Below are 18392 nucleotides of genomic sequence, written 5' to 3'. Positions count from 1 at the left end.
TGTCTTGTAATATCTGCCACCCCTCCTGAAGGTCATGTTCTCCTAAAGCTGAGCTAGAGAATCTAATAAAATAGCTGCTTTCATGTTTTCTTTACAGCTTTAATGGTGATTTAATTCCTGATGTGTTTGGTATCACAAATGAATCCAGCCAGCCACAGATACTATTAGGAGGGTGAGTAAATGATATGACTATAGCCATGTAATTAATTGTAAGTATTACTGCTACAGGGACTGTGTGTCCCTGTGAACTGATTGCCTGAACCATTTGAAAAACAAACAAACACCAGCTCATTGGAAATCCTTGTTCTTAAAGATTTTTAAAAGGGCATTTGGTCAGTGCTTACGTTCCCCAGAGAGTCTGGCTTTGATCTGCAAGTGCATCTGTGGAGAGCCAGCGCCACCCCACCCCCCCCGGAACTGGGCCGGCAGACTCCCCAGGGCCCCATGTAAATACTTGCTCACCGATGGTTTTAGAACCGGGAAGTTTTAATTCAGATAGGACAGTCAGTGCGTTGCTTGTCTGCCCAGCCATGTTGGCTCCCAGACGCTTGGTGATAAGCTCTGTCCCTTTTTTCTTTTTATTTGCTCAGTGAGCAGTCGTAATTGCCTGTAAGTGTAAACACTCCTTCTCTAAGCTCTGGAAACTTTTCCGTGTGTACTTTATCCTGACGGTACGTGTGCTAGGTAGTAGGACTCTTACTATCCAAGCCTCCCCTTCTCGGGAAAAACCACCTGGAATCTCGCAGTTCAGGATCTTCATTATAATTCCTCTAGGCTTAAAATGGAATTGTCCTAACACAAGGACTCGGGACACGAGATACTTGTCATTAGATACCGTCAGCTTGGCTAATTTGTTTTGTGTCTGCCTAGGCAGAATTTAGTTCAGAGCACAGACACACTCATTTACTCTTCCCTTCCTGCAGGTACAGACGAGTGTCTGTACCCCCGTCTCCCCAGGTACCAGGAAATGTAACGATGTTTCCCTCTGTGCTTTGGAGAAGCCTTGCATCTTTCTGATTAGTTTTTGAAATGTGATTTATAGGCACAGAGAAGTAAATTGTCAAAATGTAAGGCATTATGAAGAAAAAACTGTCATATTTCCTATCACTTTTTCTGAAGGTTTGCAGTAAAGAATATGGGTGTTTTGATGGTATTCATAGTGACTTTTGAAAGACTTACTGTGCATCCTGAATTAGAAAGCAGTTTTTTCCTGGACTTTGAGAAACACCTGCAGGAGAACCCTGTTGAGAGGCCAGTTGGATGGAGATGCTGCTTTGCCCTTGTGGCTGGGAGCTGAGTGTGGGTGGGGCTGGGGTGGCACAGGCCAGCCTGCCATGGCACGGCCACCGCGCCGCGGCCAAGAGGTTGCCTGCGGCTGAGGCTACTCAGGAGACCCTGTCCAGCAGCTCAGTGGGTTTTCTACTTCATCTATAAGAAACCTACTTAGGATATCCTGTGATAGTGTTCTAGCTTACTTACTTGTGAATTCCATGTTAGATGGTTTTCCTGTGATGATTCTTGAAAAACTATAGCTTTTAGAACTCATTCTGCCTGAAAATGTGTCCACTTGTCTTTTGCACATTATACTCGGGTGCGCTTCGGCACGCTGGGGTAGGACTCTGGTGTTTAGGATATTTTTAATTTAAATTTCAGTTGCGGATTAAACAATAGTAGCTGACCATATTGTAAGTAACAAGTGTGTTTCTGAGATTTGTCCTGATGCCAGTTTAAGGACTGAAGAAACATAAATTGGCGGAAAAGGATTTCTGTCCATAGATAGCACTGTGAGGATGAATGTAGCCCGGCCATGTTGTGAATCAGACCACAGAATGCTGCAGGTGCCTGTGGGAGCAAGCATTCATATGTTACTGACAGAAGAGAAATAGCCTAGGGCTGTGTCCATTTACGAGTTACCGACGCGCCCACAGTGCAAATAGGAAAGCCACCAGCATTGACATTTTGGACTATTCACATGACCTCTGATTGACAGCCTTGCGTTACTCTTCAGGAAATCTAACCTACCTTTTGCAGTGAAAATGTTCTGCTTTATGGGTGTTACAGACCTAAAATTATCTTAAATTTAATTAAATTTGGCCAGCTCCTCAATTGTATGGAAAGTTTGCACTGACCTTTAAGTAGAGTATTTCCACACTGCCCTGGGAGTGTGCTGGAAAGCCGGGGGCTGTCTCCTGGCCCAGTGCGGACATGGAGGTCGGAGGCCGCCTCCCGGCCCAGTGCGGACGTGGAGGCCGGAGGCCGCCGGCTGGCCCGGTGCGGACGTGGAGGCTGGAGGCCGCCTCCCGGCCCGGTGCGGACGTGGAGGCCGGAGGCCGCCGGCTGGCCCGGTGCGGACGTGGAGGCCGGAGGCCGCCTCCCGGCCCGGTGCGGACGTGGAGGCCAGAAGCCGCCGGCTGGCCCGGTGCGGACGCGGAGGCCGGAGGCTGCCCGCAGTAGAGGTAGCGTGACCTATTTGCCCGAGTGAGTTCTCTGGTCAGTCCAGACAGCGCTGGTAATAACAGGCAAATAGACTCCCTGGTGGCTGGTGGGGGGGGGGGGGGCGGTTCAGCACAGGTGTCATTGAAGTGTGTGAAGGGGTCACCGGGGAGGCTTCAGTTTATGTGTGCCTCTACCTTATTTTATAACACCTTGAAATGTAAGAATGTCCCACATTATTAGAAGTGACACCTGGCTATTGAGAACTGCTTTTGCAGTGATGTGAGGTTGTCATTAAGGACCATTTTCTATAAAAGGGTATTGGAAATTGATGTTGTATTAGCATATTATTTCTAGTATTGAAGTATCTGTAATTTCATCAAAGCCAAATGTAATGTGGGTCGGTTCAAATTTTCTGTGACTCATAGACTGACTCAATCCCACTTCAGGGTCAGGCCCGAGTTGTGTACTTGGGAATATTAACATAGGTGTGTGACAGACAAACACTTTAGTGTACTCTGTTTACTTCACAAGTGATTGCATGAAAAATTTTAGTACAATATTAATGGTACTGAAAGCAGCCATTTTTAACTGTTGGTTATGTGGCTGGAGTTTCTTTTTCCTCCATCGCCAGGAAAAAACTGTATCTTCTATTTCAATATAGTTAGCTTCCCTCAATCCAGAACGAATACATCCCTGTTTTTCCGTGTAACCTTTCATCTTGCTCACGTTATAACCAGGGACTGATTTAGTCAAGCACCCTTCATTTTTACTGCTGATTTTGTTTGCTGATGCATGACAGAAAATGTTGCAAATACTTATCTTAATGGAATAATTATATGATATTGTGTCACTTAAATCTATTGTTTAGAAAGTATGAAAATTATGATGAGGTTATAACACAAAAGAAAAAACCAAGTAATCCTCAAGGCAGCTGTTAACTTTGTAATCGTAATCAGCATTAGAACTCCTAATCTTGACAGAAGCAGGTGGCTTTGAGATGGTTCACATTTTCTTAGAATTCCCCTAGCAGCCCCCTCCCCTCCTCCCTTAACGTACCATTTTTATTTCAAGCTTGAGAAAGAAGTTTTTTAAGGGGGTTTCCATGGAAACACTGCATCCGTTTTTAACTTTTATCTTTTCCTAAAGGAACTTTTGTTATTGGAGCTAAAATAAGTTATTTTTACATTGTCTCTCACCTAATTTCTTTTTTTGAGATTAAACCACAGAAATAGTGAAAACTTTCAGCAGATGATTTAAAATTATATATGCGGGGATTGTTTCAAATGGCATGCTACTTAGGGATCCATATATTTTTCCTGGGGCCCCCCAGCCGCTTTTGAGGGGTCACGTGCATGGCTCCTGCACAGACACAAGCTGAGGACTCGGGGTCGGCACTTCCTGGCAGTGGTCTGGTATCTGTTCTCACAGCAGACAGCTCGTCCGGCTGGAGAGGCTCCCAAGCCGAGGGTGCCAAGGGGCCGATTCAGAGGTGCACGCCGCTGCGAGCTCGCAGTGTATAGACACGCGGTCGGTCCAGTTTGAATCTGGCCTCCTTTCCAGCCCCGCCACTACCACTGTTGCTGTCCCTGGGGTCTTGGTGGCGCTCCTGCGTGGCAGACCTGGACTTCCTCCTAGCGCAGGGGCTGTTTTCCCAGAGGGAGCGGTCCAAGAGCTGTAGCACCCTGGGAGCTACAGCAGCACCACCCTGCTGCATGCTGCTGGTCAGAGTGGAGCAAAGAACTGGCTAAGAGTCCGGAGGCTGCCGGGATTGTGGGCTCCACCTGTGGATTAGGGCGTGGAAAGGCGAAAGAGCACACAGCACACAGGATGGGAAACCGTGTGGCCATCTCTGGGATCACAGCGTGGGCTGTGTGTCTTTATTGAAAGAGACTTGCAAAGGCTATGCAAGTACAGATGATCTGAGCGAATCACTGATTCTAGATCCTCAGGTTTCAGGGGTACTCCTGCCTAAGCGAAGAGCCCTGAGAATATGCCTGTTTCCACAATAACTTCCTCCTCTTTCGTATGAGAATGCCGTCATCCTTCCCCCTCCTAAATTCTAGGGGTGATGCATTTCCCAAGGAGTAAAAACCCACAGGGCACCCCACACAGACATGCTGAGCTAATAGAATTTCCAGTCTTCCTCTTTCCTAACACTTATTTCTCTTAAGATGAAGCTTGTTTGCCAAATCAGGCATTTGGTTACAGTGGGATGTTCTGACTTCAGGTGTGCCACAGTGGGTGCGGGAGTAGTGGCAGTTTTTGTTTAAATGACTTTGCCTCTTCCATCCCCTGCCTGTGTCAAAAACCTGTTACTGTTGAGAGGACCCTGGGAGAACAAAGCAAGCAGTGCGGAAGAAAGCGCAGTCCCACAAAGCAGACCTCCCTGCGGTTCTCACACACACACACACACCCCGCTGCCCCCCCCCCCCCCCAGGACCCAGCACTCGCCGGAGGGAAGGCAGCTTCCCTGCCAGTGTGGTTCTGGGTGATGGCGATGACTGTTTCCAGTGTGACTGGGACATTCTCTAGGGCTGCCAGACCCACAGATGAGTGTTACTTTCATATTTGATATGCATTTCTCTATGAGGTAGCTACAATGTGTTTTATCAAATCATATCATATTAAACTTCCATTTAGAGTCAAGCATTTTTTGTCCTATGAAATATTTACTCGTACTTTCTTTTTCCTATTAATAGAAAGTATGTTGACATGCAGTCTCCTGAGCCAAGTAATTTTCTGCAGTACAGTACATCTCTCTCCCATACATTAAAGTCGTAAGAAAATTTTGTTATAGCTAAAGAAATGGTACTTTTTCTCATTTTTGTAGTCTGTTTTTTACCTAATTACATCAACGGCCAGACCCCAGAGTTCAATATTCATGCACATTTACTGAAGAACTATGACATCTTTTATCCTACTTCTGTGTTAGAGATCATTTAAACAGTGTTACATTGCGTTACTACATGTTTACTAATGATAAGCAGCACATTGCTTTCCTACCTTGTTTTTTACAACCTATTTTATAGAAATAGATAAATCAGTTTTATCAGTTTCATCATTTTAATACTGACTGCTTACAATAATCTGGCCTACAATACGTATTATTCTGTACTTTTCTCAGCAGTTTCTACAACATTCCTGGAAACACATTTTCACACATTTGTCTGAATTGTAGAAATCAGGTCAGACTCTTCCTGCAGGAAGTAGCTCCCGTCTGGAGGTTGGTGTGATGGGGGCTGGCTCTGTGAATTGGAGGAGACGGCAGGTGTTTTCGTCAACTGGGTCAGCAGCTAAGTCAGCAGCTCTCACTTTTTCCTTTTGTTATGGACAATCTGAACATCTGTGCAGGTAGAGAGACTGGGACCCTGATTTAGTGTCTGATGCCAGGCTGGCTAGCTCTAGTTAGCAATACTTGACTGGTCTTGTTTTATTCACACCTTTCCCCTCATTCTCTCACTTCTAGCCCCATCCCCAGGAATTTTTAATCTATAAATATTTCGCTATCTAGCTCTAAAACAAGAAGGGATTTTGAAAAAATACATGATCACAATATATCATACTCAAAAATTAAGAATAATGTCTTAATATTCTAGTTCCAGGGAGATTTGAATGAAACATATGGACAAAATTTGTTAGCACGTAACTCTGTACAGATGAGGAATGAGCACACGTGGCACTGAACGCTGTCTCGTTGCAGCCGTGCCGTGAGTGTGAATCAGCTAAGGCATTCTGAAGGTCCACTCATCTCTTTAAAAAATGCATTTCCGCCTGACCAGGCGGTGGCGCAGTGGATAGAGCGTCGGACTGGGATGCGGAAGACCCAGGTTCGAGACCCCGAGGTCGCCAGCTTGAGCACGGGCTCATCTAGTATGAGCAAAGCTCACCAGTTTGGACCCAAGGTCACTGGCTTGAGCAAGGGGTTACTCGGTCTGCTGAAGGCCCGCAGTCAAGGCACATGTGAGAAAGCAATTAATGAACAACTAAGATGTCGCAACATGCAACAAAAAACTAATGATTGATGCTTCTCATCTCTCCGTTCCTGTCTGTCTGTCCCTGTCTATCCCTCTCTCTGACTCTCTCTCTGTCTCTGAAAAAAAAAATGCATTTCCAATAACATTTTACCTTTGGTTTAGGAAGTTGTCAAACTAACGTGTGTTCTTATCAATCTTACTCTCATAGTTAAAATAACTCAACCTCAAGGAGATTTTTAAAAAACATTTGGACACATAAATAAAACCTTAAAAACCAGTTTTGATTTACATACTAATTTATAAACCTCCGTCTCTTTGGAGACATAAGATAGAGTGATTGCTAAAAGACTTCAACAAATAGAAACATTTGACATCATGGGGAACTTCTATAAGAAAGTGGAATAGAAGTACAGCTTCAAGGATGAAGGGAAAGACAAGCAGTTAAAGAGCTTATCACGTGGTTTCTGTATGTGAGGACGGAGGGGCTGCTTACAACTCAGCTTGGTTTGTTTGTTTGGTTGGTTGGTTGGTTGGGGTTTTTTTTTGTATTTTTCCAAAGTGAGAAGCAGGAAGGCAGTCAGACAGACTCCCGCATGCGCCCGACCGGGATCCACCGGGCACGCCCACCAGGGGGTGATGCTCTGCCCATCTGGAGCGTTGTTCCGCTGCAACCAGAGCCACTCTAGCGCCTGAAGCAGAGGCCACAGAGCCATCCTCAGCGCCTGGCCCAACTCCGCTCCAATGGAGCCTTGGTTGCGGGAGGGGAAGAGAGAGAGAGACAGGACAGGGGGAGGGGTGGAGAAGCAGATGGGCACTGCTCCTGTGTGCCCTGGCCGGGAATCGAACCCGGGACTTCCACACACCAGGCCTATGCTCTACCGCTGAGGCAACTGGCCAGGGCCTCAGCATGATATTCTTATTTCTCTGTATACATTTTTAAGAGTAATCATTTTATTTTTAAAATCTCAGTAATCTTAATAGATTTGAAGGTGACCTGTTTTATGGGTCATTAGGCTGATAAAGACATTCAGACTACAGTCTTAGAAATGAATTCAAATATGCTAAGGGGTACATAGTTTTTCAAAATTCTTTTAGAGCCTGTCTGAGCAAAAAATGTGTGAATATGGCTGTATTAAAGAACGAGGCGGCTTGGCGAAGCCTACTAGACCCGTCTTCACTGTAAACCCTGCTCCCACTCACTGCCTTGCTGGGTTATCTTAGACCGTTCAGCATGGGCCAATCATGGAGAAGTGGGTGGATCAGCCATCATCTCAGAGAGCAGTTACCACAGGCAACCGAAAGCCACCGTTGACAGTAATTACATTTAAATTTATTCTTTGATAAATGCTGTTCTTTGAGATTAAGGGTGATAATGCCCACAAATTAGAACACCTTGACATAATTATGTTTCCCGTGGGGGAAAAAGCTAATAATTGGAATTTTCCACAGAGGTCAAGAAAAGTCAACGAAGAGACTCAACATGACTCAGAAGTGCCCACTTTGTCATCTCTGCTGTTTCTCCCTTTGCAATCAGAGCAGTTTGTATCTGTGACCTTGGGCTTCAAATGAAGTTGACCACGTATGAGAAGATTATAGTTTATATGAGCATAGTTGCTTGAGAAATACAGTATCTGCTTATTATTGAAAAACTATGATGTATGCAAAGAGCAACATTAAAGATAGAAGGAAAAATGAATTTTATTTTGAACTATAAAATTTTAAACAATTTGCCTGACCGGTGGTGACACTGGATAGAGCGTCAGCCTCGGATGCTGAGGTCCCAGGTTCAAAAGCCCAAGGTCACTAGCTTGTGTACAGGCTCATCCGGCTTGAGTGTGGGATCATCAGTATGATCCCATGGTCACTGACTTGAAGCCCAAGGTCTCTGGCTTGAGCAAGGGGTCACTGGCTTGGCTTGAACCCCCAATCAAGGCACAGATGAGAAAGCAATCAATGAACAACTAAGGTTCCACAACTACTAATTGATGCTTCTCATCTCCTCTCTTCTCCCTTCCTGTCTATCTGTCTCTCTCTCTCTCTCTCTCTAAAATAAATACATAAATAATTTGGTAGACAGCTGTACATATGTTTAATTTTCAGCCATGTTAAAATGCACCACAAAAACAAATAGCAGCTCTTCCCCTCCACCCCCCCTTTGCTATACATCAAAACGGTCATGAGACACCGCGTAAACTCGGAGGGTCAGTTAACTGCCTTTGAGAGGCATTATTGTAAAATAGCAAAGTGTAGTCAACAAGTACAAATGTTCAGATGCGGTGATGAACGTCAGTATTGATTTGGAAGGTTCAAGACAGCAAGATTACAATTAATATTTCATTAGGAGTTGCAAGCTCCCTCCCGTGTCCGAAGGGTCCCAGGAGGAAATCAAAGGGAGGGGAGCACTGGGGAAGGGGGGCTTCAGACCTCCTGCTGTGTCCAGAGATGCTGGAAACCCAGACTTTCATAGGAAGTCTGGTTTTTTATTTGAGTTTTACCAGTGAATTCAAACATTTTAAAACAATTGCAGCCTGACCAGGCGGTGGCGCAGTGGATAGAGCGTCGGACTGGGATGCGGAAGACCCAGGTTCGAGACACCAAGGTCACCAGCTTGAGCGTGGGCTCATCTGGTTTGAGCAAAAAAAAAACCCACCAGCTTGAACCCAAGGTCACTGGCTCGAGCAAGGGGTTACTCAGTCTGCTGAAGGCCCGCAGTCAAGGCACATATGAGAAAGCAATCAATGAACAACTAAGGTGTTGCAACGCGCAATGAAAAACTAATGATTGATGCTTCTCATTTCTCTCCGTTCCTGTCTGTCTGTCCCTGTCTATCCCTTTCTCGGACTCTCTCTCTGTCTCTGTAAAAAAAAAAAAAAAAAAAAAAAAAAAAAAAAAAAAAAAAAAAAAAAAAAAAACAATTGCAGCAAATCAACACCCTTCTGCTGAAGGTGGCCCACCATCTCCGTAGGACTTTGGCGTCACCACTGTTTCAGTCTTCGTTTGAGGTATACATTTCTGTCCAAGAGTTCTTAGGACAAGTGTCACTAATTATTTGAAATTTTCCAAATGTCTAGTTACAGCTTATTTCAAAGCAAATCTGTAAAAAAATCTGCAGGGAATGAGATCAATAACTGCTCTGGTAGTAATTAAAGACAACCACAGGATTAACCTCATTAATCTCAACTTTGTAAAGGTTTATGTCTCTTAACTTACTTTGGCCTGTAGTTGCAGATTTGTTGGGAGCACAGGAAACTCTTCTGAAATGACTTCGGGTTAAATTTGTCATAGAATCTTTGGCCTGAGTCTGATCGTTTCGTTCGTAATTAAAAATGCTTCAATGCTTGGAATTTACAGAGCCTACGAACACACGACCTATCTTGAAAAGAGGTGAACCAGCCGCTATTAAATTGAACATAATTGAAATTATTTTAAGCGTTTCTAACCTTGTGCAGTCTGAAAACATGACATGAGTGCTTGGCAACAAGCTACCTCACAACAAATGCTAGATACAGTTCTCAATTTATTTTAGTATTTTCTTGTCGTAACCTTATATCATGGCATTTTGGTTAGGATGATAAAATCAGGTTGTATGAATACTGCTTGGTTTTGTTTTTATGGCTGTTTAGCCCAGTGTGTGCTAAAAAAGAGTGTGGAAGGAGCTTTATTGGAAGAAGTTGGTCTTTGTAGAACACAGACCCTTTGTGTAGAGAAAATTTCTCCTGATGAATACTTAATTCTTTTTTCCCGATTCTACCTGCCAAAAACAAATTAGTGAATTGTTTCTCTCATCTTTCTAAACACATTAAAACAAAATTCACAAAGAAACCTTGTTTGCCACACAGTCAGTTAGTATGGGGTGGACAGTAAAGTTGGACTTAATTGGCCTTAAGTTGCTTTTTGGAGAGGACATGTCTATACTTCCACTAGAGGCTGGAACACAGTAGGGTGGGGCAAAACAGCCGGTTCCACCTGGAAGGAGAGAACAGGAGACCCTGCGGGAGGCTCTGCCCCCGTCCAGCCAGTATGTGCTGACTGGACCGCGATTCAGTCCCGCCCAAACTGGAGGACCAGGTAGGCCCTGGGTAAGCACAGCGGATGCAAGTATCTGTGAGGCGGTGTCTAGAGGAGCGTACACCCTCAAAGAGAGTTCCTCAAGTGACTTGAGTGCGAACCCAAGTGCTATTAGTAGGAGAAAAGTGTTAGAGATGGGAATGCCTACGGACAAGAATTGTGGGGGGATGATTTTACCTAAGCTCGCTTGTCCTTGTGTTCTGTGGGGTTTATGCCTCGGTATGGAAACGCAGGTTGTCTGGGACTCTGTTTCACCCCTGAGGGGCTGCTAGGCTGCCAGCTGCTGCACCGTTTTGGGTTCCCTCAGCCGGGATGAGTTTCTGTCTCTTCACGTCCTCTCCCACACCTGTTCTTTTCTGGCGTCTGTTGCCTTCCCAATGGTTTGCCGTAGTTTCCCGTTGTGGTTTTGATTTACGTTTCCCCGGTGACGAGAGGTGTTATGGGTTTTATTGTACTTGGTAGTCATTTGTATATCTTGTTAGGAGAAGTATCTAGTCCTCTGCCATTTTTAAGTTAGGGTGTCGTTTTGTTGTTGAGTTGTATAGTCTGGATACTAGAGCCCTCTCACAGATACGGTTCACAGATGTCGTCTTCATCTGCAGAGTTCTCTCTTCATTCTCTTGATGCTGTCCTGTGATGTACAGGAGTTTTTAATTGTTATGAATCTAGTTCATCTATTTTTTTCTTATTGCTTGTTCTCTTGGTGTCATAAATAAGAATCCATTTTCAGATCTAAGGCCATGAAGATTTATCACTCTTTTCTTGGTAGAGTTTTATAGTTTCAGCTCTTGGATCCATTTTGAGTTAGTTTTTCTTACACGGTAAGGTAGGGTCTGAATTCATTTCTTCATGGCTCAAAACTTTGGAATTAATACTCATGAAAGACAGCCATTCTCAATGGTCTAGAAAAAATGTATAATACTTAATTTTTTCTTATACTTAAATACAGAATCAAATATTTAAATATAAGAGCTAAAACTATAAATTCTTAGAAGAAATCATAGCAGTAAATCTTCATGACCTTGGATTTGGAAATGAAATCTTCTATATATGACACCAAAGAACAAGCAACAAAAGGGAAAATAGATGTTGGCCAGTTCTTCATTGGATGAAGATCTAGTATTCAGTCTATGTAAAGAACTTCTACAACTCAACAATAAAGCAGTAAATAACCCAGTTTAAAAACAGGCAAAGGATTTGAGTAGACATTTCTCCAAAGAAGATGTACAGATGGCCAGTAAGCACATGAAAACATGTTCAATGTCCTTAGCCATTAGGAAATATAAATGAAAACCATGAGATACTAGACACACCCTCTGGGATAATTACAGTAAAGCAAATGGACAGTAACAAGTGTTGACAAAGAAATGGAGACACCGAACCCTCCTGCCCTGCTGTTGGAAGTGGAAGGTGGTGCAGCCATTGTGAGAAACAGTGTAGCAGTGCTTCCGGAAGATCAGCACACCGTTCCCATGTGAGCCAGCCATCCCGCTCCTAGGAAGTACTCAAAATAATTATCCATGCAAAATCTCATGTGTGACTATTTTTAACAGCTTTATTGGTAATAGCCAAGAGTGGGAAAAAGCTAACTGTCAACAGATGAATGGAGAAACACAAAATACAGCCGCCCAAGGGGATGTTGTTCAGCCATCAAAAGGAATGAAGTACCGACAGATGCAACAGCACGGATGAACCCAGAAACGTGCTGAGGGATACGACTAAGTGATATGAAATGTCCAGAAGTGGGAAATCTGTAGCAACAGAGGGCAAATTAGTGGGTGCTGGGGGGCTGGCTAGAGAGGGAAGGGAAGTGACTCCTGGATCCAGGGTTTCCCTTTGAGATGGCGAGGATGTTTTGGAGTTCGATAGTGGTAATGGTTGCGCACCGTACACCCTCTCACCCACTGAGCTGTGCACTCTAAAAGTGAAGTTTAGGTTATGTGAAACAGCTCCACTAAAGTAAATACACTTTTTAAATATCTTGCATGCACAGATTTTTGTTTGTTTTAAAACAATGCTCATTTGATATTTGCCTTAAAAAGATCTTTTTTTAATTTTTTTTTAGAAATTTATCATGGCACCCTGCATTGACCACTAAAAGTAAAATGCGGATTCCACATTCTAATGCGTTCATTGATCTGACTGAAGACTTCACAGCAGGTAAGCTGCGCTTCAGGGTAAAATGTTTCTTTTGAACTGCCAAAACGTTATGAGATCTTAGTTACTATTTTCTTAGCAAACATTGTCTTTTGAATTGAATGTTAAAACCAAAATATTTAAAAGATTACGAGGATGTCGGTGGTATTGGATACACAGAAAAAGTACTGGATATCATAAGTCTTTAGTTACTATTTTTATTATTTGTGAACCACATCAAAATTTGAATTTTCTGTTTACTGAGAATTCATGATAATTTAGACAGAGAGCTGGTGCCTGATGTTTCCTCCCCTTTTTATTTAAAAATTATTGACTAATAAATGCTATAAATTTAATTATAAGAAAAATATTTAGCTTATGTGTTAAATGTCAAAGGCTTTTAAAACTTTTTATTATGGAAATGTTTAAACATAGACGAGTAGACAAAATTGTATGGTCTGTGTACACTGAGTCATCACCCAGCTTCAACAGTTGTCAGCATATGGGCCACCCTGCACAGCCACTCACAGGCCCCTCCCACCCTAGCTCTTCAAAATATCCCAGCCATCATATCATTTCGTTGTCAATCTATGGGCCACCTGCACAGCCACTCACAGGCCCCTCCCACCCTAGCTCTTCAAAATATCCCAGCCACCATATCATTTCGTTGGTACATTTTTCATTGTGTGTCTGTAAATGATAAGGTTTTTTAACAATCACAAGATCATTTTCAAACCTAAAATGTTTAATAATAATTCCTCAAACCTATAAAAGTTTAACAATAATTCTTTAATACTATGAAATACTTATCACTATTCAGAACGCCCCAATTATCTTTGAAATGTTTCTATCAAATCAGAGGCGAAGCACACAACATCCATGCATTGAAAAAGCACTCTCTGTGTTGTAGAATTTCACAGAATCTGAATTTTCTGCCTATTCTGCCCCCCCAGGGTGTTACCATGTCATTCTGTCCCCTGCATGTCCTCTAAAGCCGGAGTTCGATTTGGAGGCTTGATCAGAATCAGGCTCTCTTGGTCCAGGATGCCCCCGAGACGTTGCTGCTCTCGCTGTTGGGCTGTGAAGGTTGATCAGCAGCTTCGTTTCCTGAGCACATTGTTCATGACAGCAGCTCCTGAGGGTCATTGTCAGCTCCATTATTTCCATAGGGGGGACAGAGCTGTGGCACCCTAAATCTGCCTATCCTCTGGATGGACTATTCGCTGGAATTTTCTGGTAGTAAAAGGGAACTTTAGTCACTATCTTTGTAGTCACCTGGTACCATTGAGACAGATGGGTTAAATGCTTGATTTTTTTTTTCTCCCATTCTACTTATTTTTTCCCCTAGTTTTTAAAAATGTGGTCAAATACACATCACATCAAATTGACCCTCTTCGCTGGTTTTAGCTGTACAGTTCAGTAGTGGTGAATGCATTCGCCACACCAACCTCCCATCGGACTCTTCATCTCGGAAAACGCCAACTCTGCACCTGGTACCTTCAGCAAGCCCCCTCCTAAAACCGGAGGCTCTCTGGTTTTGACTGCACACTTCAAACAGGGGAAATCCTACTGTATTTGTTATTTTGTGCCCGGCTTATTTCACTTCGCATAATGCCCTCAAAGTCCATGCATGCTGGCAGGATTTCCTCTGAATAGTACTGCACTTTATATAAAATTCCACCGAGGTGGTTTCTAGGACTCGGGTATTGTGGATGATGCTGCCGCGAATGTGGGGGGCACATGGTTGTCATTTCCTTCCGATGTTGTCCCAGAAGCGGCCTGGCCGGGTCATGTGGCTGCTCTGTTTGCAGTTCTTGGGGCGACTCCAGACTGGCCTCTTCCACAGTGGCGGCCCTAGCCGCGCCCAGCGTCCCTGGGCACCGCGTCCCTGGGCACCGCGTCCCTGGGCACAGCGTCCCTGGGCACCGCGTCCCTGGGCACAGCGTCCCTGGGCACCGCGTCCCTGGGCACAGCGTCCCTGGGCACCGCGTCCCTGGGCACCGCGACCCTGGGCACCGCGTCCCTGGGTACAGCGTCCCTGGGCACCGCGTCCCTGGGTACAGCGTCCCTGGGCACCGCGTCCCTGGGTACAGCGTCCCTGGGCACCGCGTCCCTGGGCACCGCGTCCCTGGGTACAGCGTCCCTGGGTACCGCGTCCCTGGGCACAGCGTCCCTGGGCACAGCGTCCCTGGGCACCGCGTCCCTGGGTACAGCGTCCCTGGGCACCGCGTCCCTGGGCACCGCGTCCCTGGGTACAGCGTCCCTGGGCACCGCGTCCCTGGGCACCGCGTCCCTGGGCACCGCGTCCTCTCGGGCTCCGTCCTCTCCTGTCTTCCTGACTCCAGCCGTTCTAACAGGCCCAGGCGCTGCTGTCTCGCTGTGGTTTTGATTTGCATTTCAACATGACCTGAAAATGTCTTTAATACTGCAAATACTTTTCCACTCATTCATCCATTTCAATAAACACTACAAGGAAAGGTCCAGACTCAGCGCTTGGGTCAAGCAGCTCTTCTCCACTTGGAACATGATTCCTCCAGGTGCCGCTCTTGCCTCCGTCCAGTAATTTCTCCAGTTATCCTTCACGCCCTTCCTGTCTTCACCCAGGTCACCTGACTCCTCGCAGAGTGAGGCTGCCCTGCACGCAGCCTGCAGCTCCAGCTGGGCTGCTGCTGTTTTTCTCCAGAAGCCCTTCCGCTGTTAGCAGATAGAGCCGTTTGCTAAGTGACCACAGGCTTGTTCACCGCATCTCCTCGTGCTCCTGGAGGGCGGGGATGTCTGCTGGTGCTCTCACTGTGTTTCTCCGGTGTCTGGGACAGTGTCTGGCACCCGGCAGGAGGGTGATGTGTGTCTGCGGAGCAGAGAGTCCCAGTGTGGGCAGCAGAACAGGCAGCGAAGGCCACTAGCACCGTGTTAAGGGCTCCGACGCCCCTTATCGGTGGGCCTGTTCCAGCTGAAGATGGAACAGCTAACACAGGAAGCTCTCGGTGAAAATGGTGTTTGTTCACACGCGTTCGGACCTCGGTTTTTGAATGAGTTTTCTTTTTAAATTCCACAAGAAGTAGCTCAGAATTACATACAAAGCTTAGGAACATTGGCTGTGGGAATTTTATCTAAGCATATGTAGAAAATAATGAAGACTTTTTTTTTTCAAGAATTCTGTTCATTTTTCTAAAAAATACAAATTAAACCATTCCGACTCTTGAGATAGCATAAGGTTATCTTATAGATCCTGTCAAATTGCGTTCAGTTTGAACCGATTCAAATTCTGTTGTAAATAATAGTTGATCTTTATCAGCAAAGATGAAGAGACCTGTTTACTAAAAGCTGCGGTTGTGTTTCTGATGTTATCCTCATGTACTCAGATAAGGACAGGGCACCGGGGAGACAGAGTAGCAGGAAATGTGTTCTGTAGGCATCCTGCATCTTCTCTGATACAATGCGTACACATGTTTATTCCCAGACACGCTGAGAGAAAGCTCACAGAGATATTAGTCTGTCTAGCAACATCACCCTTGCTATTTCATAACAGTTAGTACCTTTGATTAGTACCTGGGCTTAACTCAGGGATGTCCACCCCTCTCCTCTCCATCTCCCCAAGAGGGTCTGCCGGAGCACTTAATCTGAGTATCACTGCTGTCTTGGTGTTGGAAGCACACATGCTTAGGAGCCCCGACCCACTGACAGGTTGCCGAAGTGGTGTCACCAGACACAAGGCACCCCGCTGCATGTGGCCTCAGCCCCTGAGAGTATTAGAGAGAGGTCACTGACTTCCAGCCACGTAATTATCATACGAGGTAAAACAAGGTCTTTACTTGTTCAGGGCAACATGAGCCTAACTACGGCATATTAAAAATGTTTTATAAAAGTACGCTGCGTGAGACACGGGTAGATAACAGGTGGATGGGATGGCGGGGTTGGGGACTCTTCCCGATGGAAACCTTTGTCTGCTGAGGCATGTAGCTCTCAGTGAAAGTTCACTTAATGGCATTGCTCCGATTTCCCTTTATCTCCTTTTCACTGAATTTATTATCTGTTAATAGATGATACCAACTGGTTGACTTGCACCTTGGTAGCATTTCTCAGACGCTGTGCGACCTGTCAGAGCAGCGCCGGCCCTCAGAACGTGACCTGTCAGGAGAGGGGACACTTGTCCGCGCCGATTAAAGAGCAGGCAGAGAAGTGCCTCCCCCTGGGTTTTATCCAGCCTGATCGAGCGTGTGGTGTCGGAGCTGGGCTTCTTACTCTGACGAGCGTCCGCTAAAACATGGTCCGGTCCTGAGCTTCCCTTGCTTTAGAATGAGCGCCGTTGAAATGTATCAGCTCCTTTGTGTCATGGGCTCCGTTCGGTACAATGGAGAAGGAGTTAGTGACACTTCACAGATTATCATTCTGAACAGGACACCTGCCCGTGGATTAAATTCTCTGCCTGTCACAGAGAACCTGATTTATTTGGGGGCGTTATTGCCCGGTGACCTTGCTTGGTGTCTAATTTATTTTCAGGGAGAGGAACAGAGAAGACGACCGGAATCAAGTTAATATTTTCTTCTCAGAAACAGATAGCCTTGGTTATGTTCAGGCTTTTATAAATGACCGTCATTATGGGCAGTCAGCGCCGACAGAAGTGAGCCGGCGAACGTAGGGGACAGCCAGACTCTGCGCAGACTCTCGCGTCCGACTTGTTTCCCGACCCCTCCTTAACGGGGAGGAGCGGAATGACTGAAGAGGTTCAGGGCCCTGTTTACCTTTCGTGAATATTCCCAAAGCCACGCAGGGCGGTTTTCCAAGAAGTATTGAGATGCTTACATTATTTTTTTTTTCATTGATATGAACAAGAGAGAGTGGAAGTGGGAGAGAAAAATAGATGAAAAGAAGCATCAACTCATTCTACTTAGTTCCATTTAGTTTTCATTCATTCATTCATTTATTTACTGATCTTAGTGAGAGAGAAAAGGAGGGAGAGGGGGAGAGAGACAGGAACATCGATCTCTTCCTGTACATGCCCTGACCAGGGATCAAACTGGCAACCTCTGCGCTTTGGGATGATGCTCCAACCAACTGAGCCATCCAGCCAGGGCTCACTGGTTGCTTCTTGTAGGTACCCTGACTGGGGATCGAACCTGTGACCTTGGTGCACCAGGAGAACACTGTCCCCCGAGCCACCTGGGTAGGGCCTAGACGCTTCTATTAGTTCAGGCCTTTTCTTCCTGACATTTCTTTGTTCCTCAGACCCTCTAAATAGACACGAGGAATGAAGAGAGGACGTTAGCGGTCCACGTTTCTCCCTCTGTAGTAGTTGAAGGGTGTGTGCGGCAGGGCTGTGAAAAGCAGTGTAGCTTGAAGTCTGAGCTTCAGGCCAGCCCACGTGTGTGCCTGGTCAGACGTGAGCGCTCGTCCAGGGCCTCCTGTCCTTAAGATGAGGGGTCAGTGAAGCATCAGTCACAGACTAGGTCCTGCTTCAGGGTGCTTGTCAGCTGAGAACCGTTGCTGGGGCCCCGTCAGACGTACAGCCTCCCAGCTCAGCGGTGTCGTATGATTTCTGTGCTCGGGGACCTTCAGTGGCTCCTCTGCCCTCTGCATCCGGTGCTAGGTGCTTCGCCGGCGTGCGTGCAGCGTGCGTGGCTCTGGCCCGTGCTCCGGCTCTGTGTCTGGAGTCCCCGCTGGCGCCCCAGCCTGCGCCCCGCTGAACTCAGCTTTTCCTCAGCAGCTCTGGCTCTCCTTGTCGCCAGGCCTTTGCTGCTGCTGTCCCCTCTACCTCAGGGCTTCTCGGCCGTGGCGTCC

At 45.7% G+C, this 18392-nt stretch overlaps 1 protein-coding gene across 1 annotated transcript in view; it reads left to right on the top strand.

Moving 5' to 3' along the window:
• Nucleotides 1-18392, top strand: part of ITFG1 (integrin alpha FG-GAP repeat containing 1) — a 123015-nt gene that overhangs the window by 12617 nt on the left and 92006 nt on the right. The window contains exons 5-6 of the mRNA XM_066349914.1: nucleotides 98-172; nucleotides 12544-12638. Coding sequence (XP_066206011.1) covers nucleotides 98-172; nucleotides 12544-12638 — 170 coding nt within the window. The remainder of the gene's footprint in view (nucleotides 1-97; nucleotides 173-12543; nucleotides 12639-18392) is intronic.

Source organism: Saccopteryx leptura, chromosome 9, assembly GCF_036850995.1.
Source record: "Saccopteryx leptura isolate mSacLep1 chromosome 9, mSacLep1_pri_phased_curated, whole genome shotgun sequence".
Taxonomy (NCBI): domain Eukaryota; kingdom Metazoa; phylum Chordata; class Mammalia; order Chiroptera; family Emballonuridae; genus Saccopteryx; species Saccopteryx leptura.
This window is presented reverse-complemented; position numbering and strand designations above follow the sequence as displayed.